Source organism: Mustela nivalis (genome assembly GCF_964662115.1).
Source record: "Mustela nivalis genome assembly, chromosome: 1".
NCBI lineage: Eukaryota > Metazoa > Chordata > Mammalia > Carnivora > Mustelidae > Mustela > Mustela nivalis.
In genome coordinates this window covers 198697674-198715910 of record NC_139020.1, presented here as the reverse complement: position 1 = coordinate 198715910, position 18237 = coordinate 198697674, and the positions used below count along the sequence as shown (strand labels likewise).

At 37.3% G+C, this 18237-nt stretch overlaps 1 protein-coding gene across 4 annotated transcripts in view; it reads right to left on the bottom strand.

Annotated features, from left to right (window-relative positions):
• The window catches only part of SMARCC1 (SWI/SNF related BAF chromatin remodeling complex subunit C1), a 170258-nt gene that overhangs the window by 125605 nt on the left and 26416 nt on the right, over positions 1 to 18237 (bottom strand). For all 4 annotated transcript variants that reach the window (XM_082703794.1, XM_082703795.1, XM_082703796.1 and 1 more), the window contains exons 3-6: positions 16415 to 16500; positions 7628 to 7709; positions 6261 to 6353; positions 3032 to 3101 (exon numbers count right to left, since the gene is read on the bottom strand). In XM_082703794.1, coding sequence (XP_082559920.1) covers positions 3032 to 3101; positions 6261 to 6353; positions 7628 to 7709; positions 16415 to 16500 — 331 coding nt within the window. The remainder of the gene's footprint in view (positions 1 to 3031; positions 3102 to 6260; positions 6354 to 7627; positions 7710 to 16414; positions 16501 to 18237) is intronic.

Genomic DNA, 18237 nt, shown 5'->3' with positions numbered 1-18237 from the left:
AAGCCAAATCTTGAAAGATAAAGGCAGGCTACCTGCTAGGTGGCATCCTCTACTTTCTTTTCCCTGTCACACATTCTAAGAAACTGGTGACCTTCCACCAACACTACAGCTTACTCTCACTGGCAAGTTACCAAAACTTCATTCTCAAAGGTTACCAATTATTTCCTTACTGACAAATCCAAAACCCTTGTCTCAGGCCTCACTTTTATTTCTTTATAGGACAGTTCCATTGTCAACCTCCTGCATTTTAAAATGCTTTCTTTATATTCCCATGGACCATCCTTGGCTTGCCATCAAAATTCCTTTGCTCTCCTGATAAATAAATAAATAAATATTTATCTCATCCAATGACCCAATTTTCCCTCACTCAGCAATTTTCAGAGTGTCCCAAAGGTCTTGCTTTCTGACCAGTCTCCTTAGATCATACACTCCAGAAATCAGCTCCCAGGAAATTTTCCGAATACAGCCATAGTTGCACATTTCTCTCCACCAAAATCATCAATATTATCTACCCTCACCCTCATCCACCTAATAAAACAAAACTCTACGCTACACTCTAGAGCTTTGTCCTCTCACTACCTACTCTTCTCTCCCATGACACTGAGATACACAGCCAAACTTTGCCATTTCCTTTCCCTCAAAGTTCGTAATTTATTACCTCTATGCTTTCACTTAACAATGACAACAATAACAACTCCCTTCCAGCATCTCACCCAAATCTCACCAAGAGATTAAGGCCAATTAAATACCACCTTTTATTTTAAATTTTGACTAATCCTCATTAAAGTATGTATACTGCCTTTTTAAGGGTTTCATGATACGACTTCTAATGTGTTTGTGGCTGGTACTGTTATCATCTGCACACTTACCTGAAAACAAGTACTTGTAAGGAGCCCAGCACAAGGCTTTGCTGAGAGTAAACATTTACCTGACAGTTTTTCTAAGGTAAATTGTACAGTGTGCCAAATCATGTCTTATATTTCAAAAACAGCCTCCAAATGCTATCTCTTAACAGCTGCTTTGACTACTGATAATACCAAGCAAGCATCATCAATACGCAGTGAACTAAGTTGTATTAAAATGGAAAAATAAAACTAGCACCATGAAGAAATCACTAAATAGCCAGATGTAACAATTACAGTTAAAATCTTTTGTAAAAGGCAATTTTTCTCTAAAAGCTCACATGCTAAAACACTTATTAGAGAAACAGAGCCCGCAACCAAGTATTCTAACATCATAGCTATCCACCACCCCCACCTAGTGGACACCAGTTGCTATTACCTAACAGGAAAAAGGCTGAGAAACAACCAGTTAAACACTAAAGGCAAGCTGAAGTTTCTCAAGAGCTGTGATTTTTGACTATAACAAATAAAATAAAACTTTTACCTATCAAACTAATGATGAAAAAACCTAAATGTAACAGCTAAAGCTGTAAAACTCTTAGAAGAGTTGGTTGTAAAACTTGATGACTCTGGATGAGGCAATGGTTTCCTTAGATTGGCCACCATGCACAAGCAATCAAGCAACCTCACCTATCAATTGTTTTTAACATCTGTAGGATCCGTAAAATGTCCCTCTTCCTTTCCTGACATTATCTGTTCTTTTTCTCCTGCTTATTTGCAGCACGATTTGAATAGCCTTACTGATCTTTCCTGAGAACCATTTCTTTATTTTATTTTATTTATTTATTTGACAGAGAGAGATCATGAGTTGGGGGGGGGGGGGGGGCGGGAGTAGGCTCTCTGCTGAGCGGAGAGCCCCACATGGGGTTGGGACCCTGAGATCATGACCTGAGCCAAAAGCAAAGGCTTAACCCACTGAGCCACCCAGGCCGCCCCTCCTGAGAACCATTTCTAACACTGCTGAGCACTTTGCTCCTGTATATTTTCCACATCATTAATTTCTACCCTTAATTATTTCCTTCTTTCCTTAGGTTTAATTTGCTGTTCTTTTTCCCATCTCTTGAGAAAGATGGGTGAATCACTGATTTTTCGGTCTTTCTTCTTTCCTAACATACACATTTAAAGATATAAATTTTCCTCTGGGCAGAGCTTCAGCTGTATCCAACAAAATTTAACATTCTTGTACTTTATCAATCATTTAATTATTTAGTTAATTATTTAAATAATTAATATTTTTATTACAATACATAATATTATAATATTATATATATGATATTTAAATAATTATTTAGTTACAAAGATTTTCTATTTCCATTGTAATTTCTTCTTTGACCCATAGATTACTTGGCAATATATTTCTTAATTTTCAAACATACAGGGACTGTCTGGTAATCTTGTTGTCACTGACTTCCAGCATAACTGCACTGGTCAGAAAAAATACTCAGCATGGGGTAATTAGCAACTCAAATCTGATATAACTTAGCTTCTTATACAGATGTCCTAAAGGGATATGTTAACCAGAAGACTTGATCCCTTATAGAAGACCTATTTCTCAAATTAATCTGGTTAATTTATTAATTCATATTTTATTTCAATTTATTTTAATTCAGTTTATTAATTCATATTTTCTTTCTCAACAAATCAGTTTCCATAGCCCTATCGAACTCTGGCCACTGAGAAAATCAACCTGCAGGATAGAAAAGCTGAAGTTCAGAATCTGAACCATTATAAATTCACCAAACTAAAATATTGCTGATGGGCCCCATTCAGACAGCCAGTAAGCCCATCTTCCCCAGAAATGTTCTTTCATTTTGCAAGGTCTTTTAATTTTTAGAACACAAACAACACAGCAAACATTAACAAAAATAATACATAAGGCCCACCTAAACTTAACACCCAGATAATAACAAAGAAAGATATAAAAAGTCCAATGATCAGAAAGTTGGATATCAAAGAATTAGTTTGATTAGACCAATTCAGCAAAAAAATAGAACACTACATCTAAATAATCTGTGTAAGTTATTTAATACTTAAAAGTCTCTTTTTCAAAAAGCTAGTAATATTGTTTAAATCTCTGATAAAACTTAAAATCTAGTGAAGTAAGAGTTCATAACCAGAAATTAACTTACCATCCTCTTGTGAGGAAGGATATGGATAAATGTGGTGGGAAGCTTTTGACTTCTCATCAGTAAAAGTCCCCTGGAAAGGAAATGAACAACATAAGGGGAAAGCACATGGCAAACAGACTATGCAATGCCAGATACAAATTGCCTAAGAATCATAAAGGCATTACTTTATTATGTTATACATATATATACACACACACATATATCAAGACTATAATATTTTTATTTTTAGCCAAAGAAAACAATTATTAACAAGAACAAATAAAAACATGTAAATTTTCTATAGACACAGTTTATATTGTTGTATAGAAAAATAATGCAAGTACTTCTTACCTAATTCTCTGTGTATCTCTCTAGGAAACCTTGTCTGTAGTACGAGTCTTTCTAAATCTAAAAGTTACTCCGAAATCATCAGAATTATCTGAATAATGCAAGACTATGACCATGAGCCATAACTTACAGCTATATACATATAAGATGGACATTTCACTTGGCTCTAACATGTATGTGCACTACTGTTTTTTAAGTTGATGCTAGAATAGTGGATGACATAAATACTAAGGTTAAAGTCTAGCTAGGCCACAGCTAGACTACTGCATACAATCTAGAATATGACTTGGAAGCCTTTTTTTTTTTTAAGGTTTTATTTACTTCTTTATTTGAGACAGGGAGAACGCACAAGATGAGGGAGGGAAAAGGGCAATTGGACTCTGTGCTGAGTGTAGAGCTCAACACAGGGCTCAATCCCAAGATCCCAAAATCATGACCCAAGCCCAAATCAAGAGTCAGGCACTTGACCAACTAAGCCACCAAAGCGCACCTACTTGGAAGCTATTTAGATATAAAAGTGTTCATTCCAGAGATCATAAGAATGAGGACAAGTCTTTGTGTGTGTGTTTGTGTCTTAAAATCAGGTATAAGCAGCATTTTAATGTATTTCCTGAATTTTATCTTTGACAGTGAATATTTACTAATTATTACAATCAGAAGAACACAATGCTATTTCTAACTGAAGAGAAATTCTAAAATTCTAAAATCTAGGACTCTCTAAAATGAATTAGTTACAATAAAGCAAGGCATTCTCAATCATTACAAGTATTTGGGCACACTTCTGAACAACCACAAAAGACGCTGAAAAAGGGATGTCGGAGGAGCACGTCTGTGATTTTGGCCTCTGGAGTCCGTTAGGCCTGGATCTGAACTTCAGCTCTACCATTTATGACTTGGGTGATGTAAATATCTAAGTGTTTTTTGTGCTTCAGTGTCTTCTGTGAAATAAGGTAGCAATAATACCTATTTCACAAGAATTATAACAATTTAGCAATGAGGTAACAATAGGGACAGGTATACTCTAAGTACTCAAACACTGGAGCTCTTAATGCATTTTCAGTGTTTGAGGAAAGGCCTAATCATCAGTATTCAATAATAGTATTAGATTACTGTCTCTTCCCTAAGAGCCTATGAAACCAGGAAGATCCTTATGTCCCTTTAGAGGTTATTCCTAGAATACAATCGCTAAGCCAGGCCTTTAAGAAAAATGGGAACTAAATGTTCAGTATCAGCTGTGGAAAATATATAAGCTTTTTCCAGGATTAACATGGTAGCAATAAGAGTAGGTAATTTCAGCTTGGAGGTAATATCCAGCAGGTTAATTTGTTCCGTCTCGGCCTTCTAACATTCTAGATATAATTCAACTACACTTGACAGCCACTCCAGTAAGCAGTCCCAAAGAGAAAAGAAAGTTAAGTGACTGGTTCAAAGTCAAAATGCTGGTGGGACAAGGAAGTGGACTTGAGACTGCCTAACTCGATAGCACAATTATCTCATTTTTCTCTTTGGTAGGGATGTTACATGTATGACAACACTAATAAATCTCCAAATGTAAACAGTATTAGAAATCCTTGCTTTAGGAACTTGAACGGTATTTACTGATTACTGAAACAACACAACTGGCAATCTCTCCTGCAGAAGAAAAAATAAAGGTATCTCAGGAGGTTTCTCAACTAATCCTAAGGATTAGTAAAACTTTGCCACTCAAATGATGTTGTTTCAGAAAATTATCTTCTACCTGGGTCTCCTCAGCTAGTTCACCATGATATGGGGTTGCTTATAGTTCAGCCACATGTAGCCACAAACTGGGTATTTGGGTATTTACATGCAGTAAATACCCAAAGTCTCAGCCTAAAATGAGGTTAGAGGAGGGAGGGAAAGACATCCAAAGATAGCACTGGCACATGTGAATCAAGAGAATGTAAGCTTATGGGGAAAACAGAATTTTCCAGTCCACAAATGTAAATACAATACATACCAATGGGGTGGCGGGGGTGAGGAAAGATAGGTTTACTTGAAATAATATTTGATCTCCTCTTACCAACAACTTTGTCATCAACTTCTACTTTGACTTTCTGATTAGAGTAATATAGATCACATGGTCTCTTTAAATTACATAAACCCAGGGGCACCTGGATGGCTCAGTCCATTAGGCATCGAACTCTTGATTTTGGATAAGGTCATGATCTCAGGGTCTTATTGGGTTTGCACTCAGCAGGGAGTCTGCCTGCGATTCTCTCTCCCTCTCTCTGCCCCTGCAGCCTGCATTCATTCATGCACTTATTCTCTCTCAAAGAAATAAATCTAGGGGTGCCTCGGTGGCTTAGGGGTGCCTGGTTGGCTCAGTCAGTTAAGTGTCTTCCTTCAGCTCGGGTCATGATCTCGGGGTCCTGGGATCAAGTCCCACGTCAGGCTCCTTGCTCAGCAGGGAATCTGCTTCTCCCTCTCCCTCTGCTCCTCACCCATACTCGTGCTTATTCTCTCCTCTCCTCTCTCAAATAAACAAAATCTTTAAAAATAATTTTTTTAAAATAAAATTAAATAAATCTTTAAAAAAATAAATAAATTACATAAGCATATTTACAATAGGAATACAATGACTCCATGCCAATGTTTATTAAATGCTAATTTTGGATAAATATGTGCATCAAATCACTATATTGTACACCTTAAACTTACACAGAGTTAGGTGTCAATTATATCTCAACAAAGCTAAGGGGGAAGAAAAATGCTTCTAGGATAAGAACTGGAGGTGAGTGGAGAGAAAAAACTTAGTACTGTAAGAACCCAAAGAGAGAGAACTTTCATTTAATGCAAATAAATACAAAAAATAAAAGACATTATTATTGAAATTTATAAGCTTAATACTATACAATTTTCTGAAGTGATCATGTTTTATTACCTGATGTCGTTTGATAATATCCTTCAATTTGTTAGCCAACTTCAGATCAATGTCTGGAATGAGGTAGATGTTGGGTCTGGTCAGACAATTGTTCTAAGGAAAAAAAAAACAGATTTTGAAATTCTCTTGGTTTTGAAATGATGTCACATTATTAATGAATTACCCTAACGGCCAAAGTTGACATTAAAAGCCATAGTGTTTAAAATGGGAAGATGCTTTTTAGTATAGACTGCAGAGGTCTCATTTCAATATAAAACCTAGGCGTTCAAAAAGCCACTTAATGCCATCCTCAGATCCCTTCTCTGCAGCTAAGTACACCTGGGCAAAAAATGTTCAGAATCACGACCTAAAGAAATTCCTTTTATTTTTCATTAAGGTACCACACTCATATACTGATACTTCTATAGCCAATCTTACCTGAATTGACCTTAACAGTCCAAATCTAATGTAGTGTTTCCATCGACACCTTTTATTGGGTGAGAGGGGAGAGGACCCCAGGGGAATGCCATTTTGGCTCATTATTTAAGTTACTTATAGTTCCTCTTTCCATTTCTAAACTTACAAATAGCAATAATTAAAACATGCATATTAACTCCTCAAATCATCATTAAAAAAAATCAGTGAACCAACCACAAAAATTGTTTCTCTAGCTAGCAGTTCATCAGACAAATTTCAGGCATCAAGTTAATGATAATACCTAGCTGAATCTTTGCCAGCTACCTCTCCCCAAGAAGGCCAATTCAGTAATCATTAAAAATTACCAATCAATAAAAATACTAGAAAGAAAAGAAGAATACTAAGTGTTCTCTCTTCCAGATTATACCTAATTAGGGAAGTAAGATCTGTATTAATGGTACAACCCTGAAACAAATCTTAAAAAAAAAAAAAAAAAAAGACTATATAAATGAGTAACCAGTAGATTGAGAGTATTTATATTAAATATGAAAGAGATTCAAATAACGGATTAAGTGAAATAAAGAAAGAAAGAATCAGGGCATCTGGGTGGCTCAATTAATCATTTGACTCTTAATTTTGGCTCAGGTCATGAGATCGAGTCCTGTAAGATTCTCTGTTAAGATTCTCTCCCTCTCCCTCTGCCCTTTCCTCTCACCCTCTCTCTCTCTATAAGTATCAAAATAAAGGAAATACCACAGATTATTTCACAAGACGTTTAAGATCAATATTCTATAAACAACAAATTTTAGTCATACTTTATAGCTCTAATTCCCCAAAACCCATAAAAATAACAGACCAGATTTCAGAAAATCTTTCTTCCTTTGATCTTTTGGCAGTCCAATAATGCCAATTTTAGAACTGAGAGTATATTAAATGGAAAACAATTTTAATAATTAAACTCTCTGGCTTACCTGCACCAATGTTTTCTCAATGTTCATAAACATTTCAACATTCCGATCCATTCGGGATGGATTCTGTAGATCAAACCTACGCCTAAAGAGAAGAAAATCAATAGTTAATTTGTCTTCTACCTTTGACAAAAGTGAAAACTTAGTGTTAGCACTCAACGCAAATGAACTGTAAAGACGTGGAAATTAAAACAGAGCTCTACAAAATATATGAGGGTATTTTCTCAGTGTAAGAAAACAGTGTCAAAATCTTCATAAAACGTTAAATACTATGACATTAAGGTCCACTCCAGTCAAAATGAAGAACCCTGGGGGCGCCTGGGTGGCTCAGTTAAAGCCTCTGCCTTCGGCTCAGGTCATGATCCCAGGGTCCTGGGATCAAGCCCCGCATCGAGCTCTCTGCTTTGCGGGAGCCTGCTAACCCCACCCCCACTGCCTGCTTCTCGGTCTACTTGTGATCTCTATCTGTCAAATAAATAAAATCTTAAAAAAAAAAAATGAAGAACCCATTCCATGAAGTTTTTTCTTAAGTCTAAGATATTTTACATCATCTAGAAAAGGAGTCCACACATCCAAAGGCAGTGAACTATTATACCGTTCTTCAGGTATAAGGAAAATTTATCTGGTTTCTATATGCTTAAAAGTCATTTGCTCAAATTCATCAGTGTCTGTGCTCTCCTTGGGCCTACTATTGTCCTAAATCTGGTAAATTCATCTATTTACCTTTTCTCGCTCCCCAATTTTTTTAATGTAAGTATTCAAGCATAACATTCTAATGTTGTCTGTCTAATCTCACCCACTTCCGTATGATTCAATATTAATAAATTTGAATGCTTCTTTCACCATATCTTTTATTCAACACTTACTTTGATTTTTGCCCCATTTTAATTCCAGGCAAAGTATAGCTCAGTAATAATAGAGAGTGTGGGCTGTGGAGTCAAGCTGTTCTGGGTTCTAATCCTGACCCCATTTTTATTTATGTAGTCTGGAGTGATTTACTAATCCAATGATCAATTTCTTCATGAATACAATGGCCCATTACAGTTTTTTGTGAAGGTCAAATGACATATATATGTTAAGGGCTTAAGACCGGTCTGTTTAGCCTGTAAGTGATCAGTAATTGTTAACTATGGTTATAACACTTTGTTTTGGTTTTGGGCTTTTTTTTTTTTTTTTTAAGATTTATTCATTTTGAGAAAGAGAGCAAGGGGAGGGGCAGAGTGAGAGGGAAAGAGCGAAAGAACTCTCCAACAGATTCCCCACTGAGTGCAGAGCTTGACCCAGGGCTCAGGCCCAGGACCCTGAGATCATGACCTGAGCCGAAATCAAGAGTCAGCTGCTTAACCAACTGAGCCACCGAGGTGCCCCTATGGTTATGTTTTTAAATCATTACTACTATGTGCTAGCTAGGATTAGGCAGTCTGAATGCAGAGCTCATGCTCTACCTCTCAGTTTATCCTGTTTTATTTAACCAGGAGATGCACCCCACACTTCCAACCATTCTTCCAAACTCTGCAGCCTTTCTTGTATGTCACTACCTACTCTGTGGGCTTGATACTATCGTCTCCAGGGTCTGCCACAAGCCACGTTCCCTATGAAGCTATTCCTGTCTTCTGCCATGCTCCTAATACATCCCGTGCACATTGTTAAAGCCCCACAAAAGAATCATGTTGTTGCTAAGACCGCTCATTAGATGCCTTGAGGGCAAAGACCAGGTTTGTTTAAAACTATTATATACAGGGGCGCCTGGGTGGCTCAGTGGGTTAAAGCCTCTGCCTTTGGCTCAGGTCATGATCTCAGGGTCCTGGGATCGAGCCCCGCATCGGGCTCTCTGCTCAGCAGGGAGCCTGCTTCATTCTCTCTGCCTGCCTCTCTGCCTACTTGTAATCTCTGTCTGTCAAATAAATAAATAAAATCTTAAAAAAAAAAAAACCTATTATATACAGCCCTAGTAGCCAGCAGAATGTGTGGCTTTAGGGACACCTGGGTGGCTCAGAGAGTTAAACATCCGACCCTTGATTTCAGCTCATGTCATGAGCTCAAGGTCATGAGATTGAGCTCTGTGTCAAGCTCTGTTCTCAGCATAGAGCCTGCTGAAGATTCTTCTTTCTCCCACCCTCTCCCTCTGCCCCCCCTCACATCTATCTTTAAAAAAAAAAAAAGGTGTGGCTTTATAAAGCACACCACTCAGGAAATTAATATGTATTTTGATTAAGCTTCAATTTGGAAATAAGGAAAGCATCCAATAAGCCACAGAAATAAGTAATTTGGAAAGGAACTAGTTATAGCTTAAAAAATGGCCTTTACATGTAAGAGGGACCTTTGTCCCAAGTCAATTAAATCAATATCTTGATTTAATCTTGGTATACAGAACTTAATCCTTAAGTCCCATTTTTTGGTTGGTTAGTATCTTCCTTTCCTAACTTCTGAGGAAGGAGTAGGTCAGAAATGCCAAGCAATTTGCAACAACAGAATAACACATGCCTGACTGTCACAACCCTATTAGAGCAAAGGGACTTCCACTGGTTCTTTCAGCACAACACAGGGAGAGAAACGGGAGTGTCTCCTCTTTCCAAAGAAGAGGTCAGTCTTTCACAGGCTTCTGATAATGAACTATATCCAGAAATGTCTTACTTCAGAATTGCTTATATAAGCCTTTACTCATATTATTCACAGAGAAACTGCTTCCTTAGTAAATGATTCAGATGAGACTAAAAGGAATTATCACTCTCAGAAATCTGAGAAATAGTTTGAAAGTACTCATTAAACAAATTAAAATAAGGTTGCCTGGATTTACCTGCAAACAAAGATTAAGAGCTAAATGATTCTGGTAAACAGAAAAAGAAAATTAAGAATTTACTCTGCCTTTCTAATTACTGGTGAGTTAAATTTCTCAGTATTCCAGCTAATAAATGAAGTAGGAATGACAGAGTAACAGTCTTTTACGAAAAATTACCTAAAAATCAGTAAGCACCTAAATCTATGTATTAGAATACCTTTCTAATTTTTTCAAAATTTAAATGCTAAAGCTTGGTTAAGCTGTAATGATAGCATGATTCGAGGCACTGAACATCAACATCACTCTATTACAAGCAGAAACAACCAGATACTGTATGCCTCCATGCCTCCCAGAGGGAGGAACACAACACTGTCTATTAAGCACTACTGACCACCCCCCTACACCGAAAAAAAAAGCTGAATCAGACTAAGCATCTAGCTCTAACTCCACTTTACTAGAAATTTAGAAGACTATGTTAAATGATACCCTAGGGAACATATTAGCAAAATCTAGAACACAGAAGTCTACAAGACAACTTACTTTTGTAAAAAAATAACTGGAGAGGGTTAGAGGGGGAAGAGAGACCAAGGAGGAAAACTATTAATTTTCTTTATTTTTTAAAGGGGGAGAGGGGCAAGGAAAAAGGGAGAGAGAATCTAAAGCAGGCTCCATGATCTCATAACCCTGAGATCATGACCTGAGCCAAAATCAAGAGCTGGAATCTTAACCTATTAATCCACCCGGGTGCCCCAATTTCCTGAAAGAGACACATCAACCAAATGTCACGTATGAATCTTCTTTGAATACTTATTAATATAAATTAATTTAAAAATACATTAATATAAAGTATGAATTAACATAAAAACCATCCATGAAATAATCAGGGAAGCTTGAACACTAAGTAGGTATTTAATAACACTGAAAAATTATTGATAATTTTCCTAGTTGTGACAATGACACTGTTATAATGCTTTATAAAAAATCCTATTCCAGGACACCTTGCTGGCTTAGTCAGTCAGGCCCCTGACTCTGTCTGGATCTCAGCTCAGGTCTTGACTCAGGGTCATGTGTTCAAGCCCCAAGTTGAGCTCCACACTTGGCATGCAGCCTGCATATAATAAATAAATAAATGGATGAATGAATGTATACAAAGACCTAAGCTCTTTAGCCACACCTGGCTGGCTCGGTAGGTAGAGCATGCAGCTCTTGATCTCAGAACCACATCTTGGGCACAGAGATTACCTAAAAACAAAAAATCTCATGAGGCGCCTAGATGGCTCAGTTGGTTAAATGTTCAACTACTGATTTCAGTTCAGATCATGATCTCAGGGTTGTAAAGATCAAACCCTGCATCCCTTAGAATTCTCTATCCCTCCCCCTCTTCCCCTCAAAATCCCCCGCAAAATCCTATGCTTTAAAAAAAATCCTATGCTTTTAGAAACAAAAAGTGAATATTTACAAATGAAATTACATAAAGTTGAAGGTGCATGAAGGTAAATGGCAGTTCATTATTCTCTCTTTCATAGTTTATATTTTCCATAATAAACTAAAATGGTTTACCAAGGATTTAATAACACAACAGAGTAAAGCTTTTTCCTGATTCAGCAATATGCTATGTAAGCAAAAAAGTATTTAAAATATACGGATATTGTGAAAACTGAAACAGGGCACCTGAGTGGCTCAGTCGGTTAAGCGTCTGACTCTTGGTTTCAGCTGAGATGGTGCTCTCAGGGTCATGAAAGCAAGGGTCAGGTTCTGCCTGAGGGTCTCTCTCTCCCTCTCCTTTTGCCCCTCCCCCACTTGTGCTCTTAATTAATTAATTAATTAATTAATTTAAAAATCTTGAAAAAGAAAAACTGAAATAAACTCAAGTAAATACAGTATAACCTCTAGTTGAAAGATTTAATCTCTTATTTTGAAATTACCAAGAGTATTTGAATTTTACTTTATACAATATAGAAAAATGCTCAAACCTACACATAAGGGAAATGCAAATTAAAACTAAAATTATAAAGCCTTTTGAATCTTAATGCAGAGAACTAGAAGAGACAACACGTGAACATGTAATTCTCTGGCTTTTAAAACGTTTGGTCATTTAAAATGTAAATATGAGCACTTCATTGATGGCTTACTAATTAATAATGAGTCTTCTGCTTTGTTTCCCTCCGGCAATCTGCCAGGCAATGTCTCATGGCAGCCTTTCAATCAAAGGCAATACTGTCTGTCAAAAGGGCCCTCATTAGCTTTACTGCTCCAATTCTGTGCCTCTTGCGAGATTATCGTTAGGGATGTTCCCTTATCCTCAGCCTCAGATAGAAAATATAGTTGAATAAAAATAATCAACAAAGGATCCTGGAGAATGAGTTTAATTCCTTGGAAAGTGGTGTGAAGGGCTTCAGGAGCAAACTTGGAAAGGAAAAGACAAAAATGAACTGAGCTGGGAGCATGGCGAAAAGCAGACAACAGTATAGCAGAACAGTTTTGTGGGAAGTTGGCCTCAAGCATAAGGGGGCTTTGTCTAATAATGGCAAGCTACAAAACCATGGAGACCAGCAACAGAAGGATGGTCCTATATGCCACACTCCAAAAGGGTGGCAAATAGGCTACAGATAAAACAGCCTGAAACAGGTAGGCATACATGCAGGGAGGGAGGTCTACTACGTAGAAGCAGACAGGGATAATTAAAGTGGTTTGGATTCTTGCTATATTATTTTTAAAAAATTTAAAAGCTAGATGGCCGTTTTAAAATATGCTATAAAAAAGATAAAACTTCAGCCTGGGTGGCTCAGTGGGTTAAACCTCTGCCTTCCGCTTGGGTCCTGGGATCGAGCCCTACATCAGGCTCTCTGCTTAGCAGGGAGCCTGCTTCCCCCTCTCTCTCTGTCTACTTGTGATCTCCGTGTGTCAAATAAATAAATAAAATCTTAAAAAAAAAAAAAAAAAAAAGATCTAAACCATGTTTGTGCTAGAATGATAGCCTCACTACCCAGCATTTCTCAACGTAAGGCCTGACAACCATTTAGAGTACTTTTTGAAAATAAAGATTTTCAGTTTTCATACCACACTTAATAGTTAACAACGTATATCCATGAAGCCCAGTAATCTATATTTTTAAAAGTATTCCAAGTGGGGGCACCTGGGTGACCCAGTCAGTTAAGGGCCTGCCTTCAACTCAGGTTACAATCCCAGGATCCTGGGATGGAGTCCCACAATGGGCTCCCTGCTCAGCGGGGAGCCTGCTTCTTCCTCTCCCTCTGCCATCCCCCACCCTCCCCACTTGGGCTCACTGGCTACCTCTCTATCAAGTAAATGAATAAGATCTTAAGAAAAAAATAAGTATTCTAAGTGATTCAAGTGATCCTAAAGTTTGAAAGCCATTACCCGAGACTTATTGTGGTAATATCTAAAAAATGAAAATCAGAAGAGGACTTCGAAGGCAGGGAATAAAAGCTGAACCACCAAATCTTAAAGTAGAAAGAAAAGTAGGTCTGAGCATATCTGCAAGAAATAAATGTTGGCAGCAAATTGTGTCACAGGTAAAAATAAAAGGCCACTTCTCACATTAAGACAAATCCTAAACTTTGTTAACTAAGCCTAGGTTCACCACTGTCAAGCAAAACTAATAAAACACAAAATATTTTCAATCAATCATCTCTTTAAAAGGCATGAAACAGATTACAATGCACAGTAATCTGTACAGAACTGTAAGAATAAACAGGATTCTAATCAGTCTCCAGGAGGACATTGACATTTATTGAGTTGAGTTTGGCTGTATTTAATCTCTACTTCAGGAAATGTTATCAGATTTCCAAAGGATGTCAAAATCCCCCTGGTTTGGTATCCCTCAGTAATATACAACTATATGTAATATTAGCCCAAAGTTTTCTCCTTTAACGTAAACCTACAAATAAGGTACTCACTTCTGACTATTTAGAGACATGCAGAAAGATCATATTCACACACTATGGAATCTTAATATGTATTGTCTGTTCAGTGTTCTCACTTAACTTCGTAAGTGATAAGCCAGCTTGACATCACTGAAAGCTGAAAGAAAGCAGGAAGTAAGAAAGAACCAAACAGAAACAAGAGAAAAAGAGAACGTTTGGCCATTAGAAGGGAATGAGCAAACTTTGGAGCTAGAATGTGAGGTTAACCAGAGAACACAAACGAGGTTCACAGGGGTATGCTGGGCCTGGGGAAAGCTGGAGGCACTGTCAAGATGACAGGCCACTATTCAGACTTCCAAATGGGTGGGTGGTCACTAAAATATGCACGGTCAGACTGTAAGTGATCCACTCCCTGCAAGCATGTAAGTCTGGGGGAGAGGTGAGTGTGCACGGCAACTAAGTGTCTAATGACACCAGAAAGGGGAGGATTCTGGTACAGTGAGTAAAAGACTTGGAAAAATTCTTTTTTTTTTCTCTAAGATTTTATTTATTTATTTGACAGAGATAGAGAGATCACAAGCAGAGAGGCAGGCAGAAACAGTGGGAAAAGCATGCTCCCTGATGAGCAGAAAGCCCAATGCGGAACTTGATCCCAAGACCCTAGGACCACGACCTGAGCCAAAGGCAGGCGCTTAACCCACTGAGCCACCCAGGTGCCCCAAGACTTGGAAAAATTCTTACTCCTCACTCCTCTTAAAGTCTTCAACTTTAACCTTTACTTCTTTCTTGGCCTCCCTTTTAATTTAAAGACATCTTAACTTTACATATCCTTCTAAACTCTTTCACCTAAAAATATTCCATTGCACTGGTGCATGTTCCAGAACAAGCAAGTTCCAGAAGACGTGACTTAGGAGAAGTCATCTCACTTTGAGACTGTCCTCAAGTACACATCAGGATTTAGGACACAAAATGAACAAGAAAATAAGAGAGTCCCATGTGGGAATCTAGAGCTAACAGTAGGGTACGAATCATATCCGAGAGTAGTCAGACATGCTGTCTATCCTAGCTCAGGGCACACCCTGTGAGAGTCCCAACACCACAGCCCGAACTAAAGGTGCAAAACAGCAGCCACATCTGGTGTCAACACTCTTGTGCTCATTGAATCAATTATCTGCAATCTATTAAGCCCCCCCCACATAAAAAGTTCAGCAAATACGCAAAGTCTGTATCACTTGCTATCCACTGTAAATAAATCATTTACTTACAAACTTGTCCTATTTATCAATGTGAGCACTTACTTGCCTTTTCCAGCCTTATTTTTTTTTCCAGCCATATTTTAAACTACCCAAATTACATGTGTTATCTCCTAGAAAGATGCTAAGACTGCAATTCACATAAACACAACTAAAACCTCAAAACAACTTCAAGTCAATTCCCCCCCAGCACCCCCTTCAACCCCGGCCTGTGAAGGGACTCCCCGCTATCCCTGAAGTTTGGAACCATCACCATGAAACCCTCACTAGTCTCAGCAGCTGAACGTCCCACACAGAGATGGCAGAAACCCCAGAGCTCGAGAGATAAAGCAGCAAGATAGACAGGGTGAGAAAAGGGAAAGAGGAGAGTGAAGGGAAAATGCAACCCTCCCAAGAACAGCAGCAGTGACTCTATCCTAGCTGCACCACTGCCGGAGGAATGGTCTGCACTCCTGAGCTGGGTTCCTCTCGTCTGTGCCCCGATGACAGCACACTAGACATCTCTCATTCTGAAGGCCTGGCTCATGAAAACACTTAAACTGCTGTTTTTTAGCACAACGTTAAGTTCACAATACCCATTTATATATTTCACAGTGAGCCAACCATCTAATTTGCTAAGAATACACACTCATCTATTATCTAGATACAACTATATATGAGAAGTAATTTGCCTAATAAATGGAATAATTGTTCGAGATTTCTCCTGGATGTAGGTACAAAGTAAACCAGAAAACCAAATAAAGCTTCAACTTTGCACACTAATTATAATGTGCTTTTAGAATTCTCTAACACTATACAAAGAAGGCCAACGATTTAACATTAAATAACATAAATATCACATCAAGACATACAAATAAACACAAAAACTTACCATCCCTGTTCATTTTTATACTTGTAAGCAGCCCCAAGAATGTGACACAAGGTGCCTCCAGCTTTGAAATCCATGAAACATTTTGCCTAAAAATGACAGAAGTTACACATGAGAAAAATAAAAGTTCTGACAAAATTAGTCATGTCTGAATTCAAAGTTTTATAAACTCAAAATTTATAAACTGGTAGCTTAACCTCATTATATACTTCCTGGAACCAAATAAGGTATAAGGAAATTTTTTCCGAAAGTCAATTAAAAATTATTTTAATTCAATTTATTACTCTTTTAGTAAATAGTCTCTTAAAAACAAGATACACAAAAGAAAAATCAAAATTTTCAGCAGGAAACACTAATGGACAGAAAATATTGATACACTACAACCTCCACTGATAAATATAAAATGTGATTTTTTAAATGTATAAAATCCCAGTAAAACATAATTTCCAACAATATGATTTTCCTGTAGAATAAGAAATATTAGTATGCATTAGACTTTGTTCCCAAATTAGGTCCCTCACTTAAGTTATGCAAAAATTACAACTGAACTCTTGTGATAATATTTTAATGACCATGAAAACACAGTGTTAATTGTATGTAAAATTATAGCTAAAATCTGTGCAACAATTTGAAAGAGATGTGCACTTTATGGATTATAAAAGTAATGATCAAATAAATCAAATACTGAATGACTTCTACACTATGGAAGTAAAAGTTTCATATAAACTGATCATCAAATATGCTAATAATATGAAAGTATCAGAAATACAGCATGCACAAGATGGGATCGGGAGGGAGACAAACCATAAGAAACTCTTAATCTCACAAAACATATAGGGTGCTGGGGGATGGGGGGGTAGGGAGAGAGTGGTTGGGTGATGGACACTGTGAAGAGTATGTGATATGGTGAGTGCTATGAAATGTGCAAGCCTGACGATTCACAGACCTGTATTCCTGGGGCAAATAATACATTACATGTTAATAAAAATAATTTTAAAAATAAATAAATAAATAAAAGAAACAAACCCCTCCAAAAAAGAAATACAGCATGCATTTTTTTTTCCTTCAAAATGATTCTTACAAAATAATATAATGAAAAGAACCCCACGATGTCAAACACAAGAAGGCAAAAAACAGAACAGTGGCTGCTAGGGGTTGGGGAGAGAGTGAAGAGTTATGGTTCAATGAGTTCAGAGTTGCAATCTGGGAAAATGACAAAGTTCTGGAGATGGATAGTAGTAACAGCTGGACAACAATGTGAAGAATGCCACTGAACTACACACTTAAAGTTATTAAAACATTTTACTATAATGAAAAAATAAAAAACATTTTAAAAAATAAAAAATACTTAGAAAATCATTAAGATGAGCTCTTCCAAGTCATTCTGGTTTTCCTGTTGCTTTTTAAATACATAGGTTTGAGCTCCTAATGTCTTGCCCAATACTATTCCCAGTACACCCCAAATGCTGCATTACATATTCCTAAAAGCAAATACATCCAGGTGCAACATGTTATTTATCTAGGAAAATGAACAAGTTATTAAAATCTTCTGGTGTTGGCATAATGTGCTGGAAGGTATCTACAAGAGCAGAATGAAACAGTTCTACTGAGCCTTCCCTGAACCTGCAGAGGCTGGGCTGAAATGTTCTAACTACACAAGCATATCACTACTAAGCACATGCAAACCACTCAGCATTAATACTGAAACGACTGGTTTATACATATATCTCTAATATGAACTCCTTGAGAACAGGAACAATATCCTACTCAAATCTTTAACATCAGTATTCAACAGAGTGCCTGACAATGTAGGAAATCCATAGAAC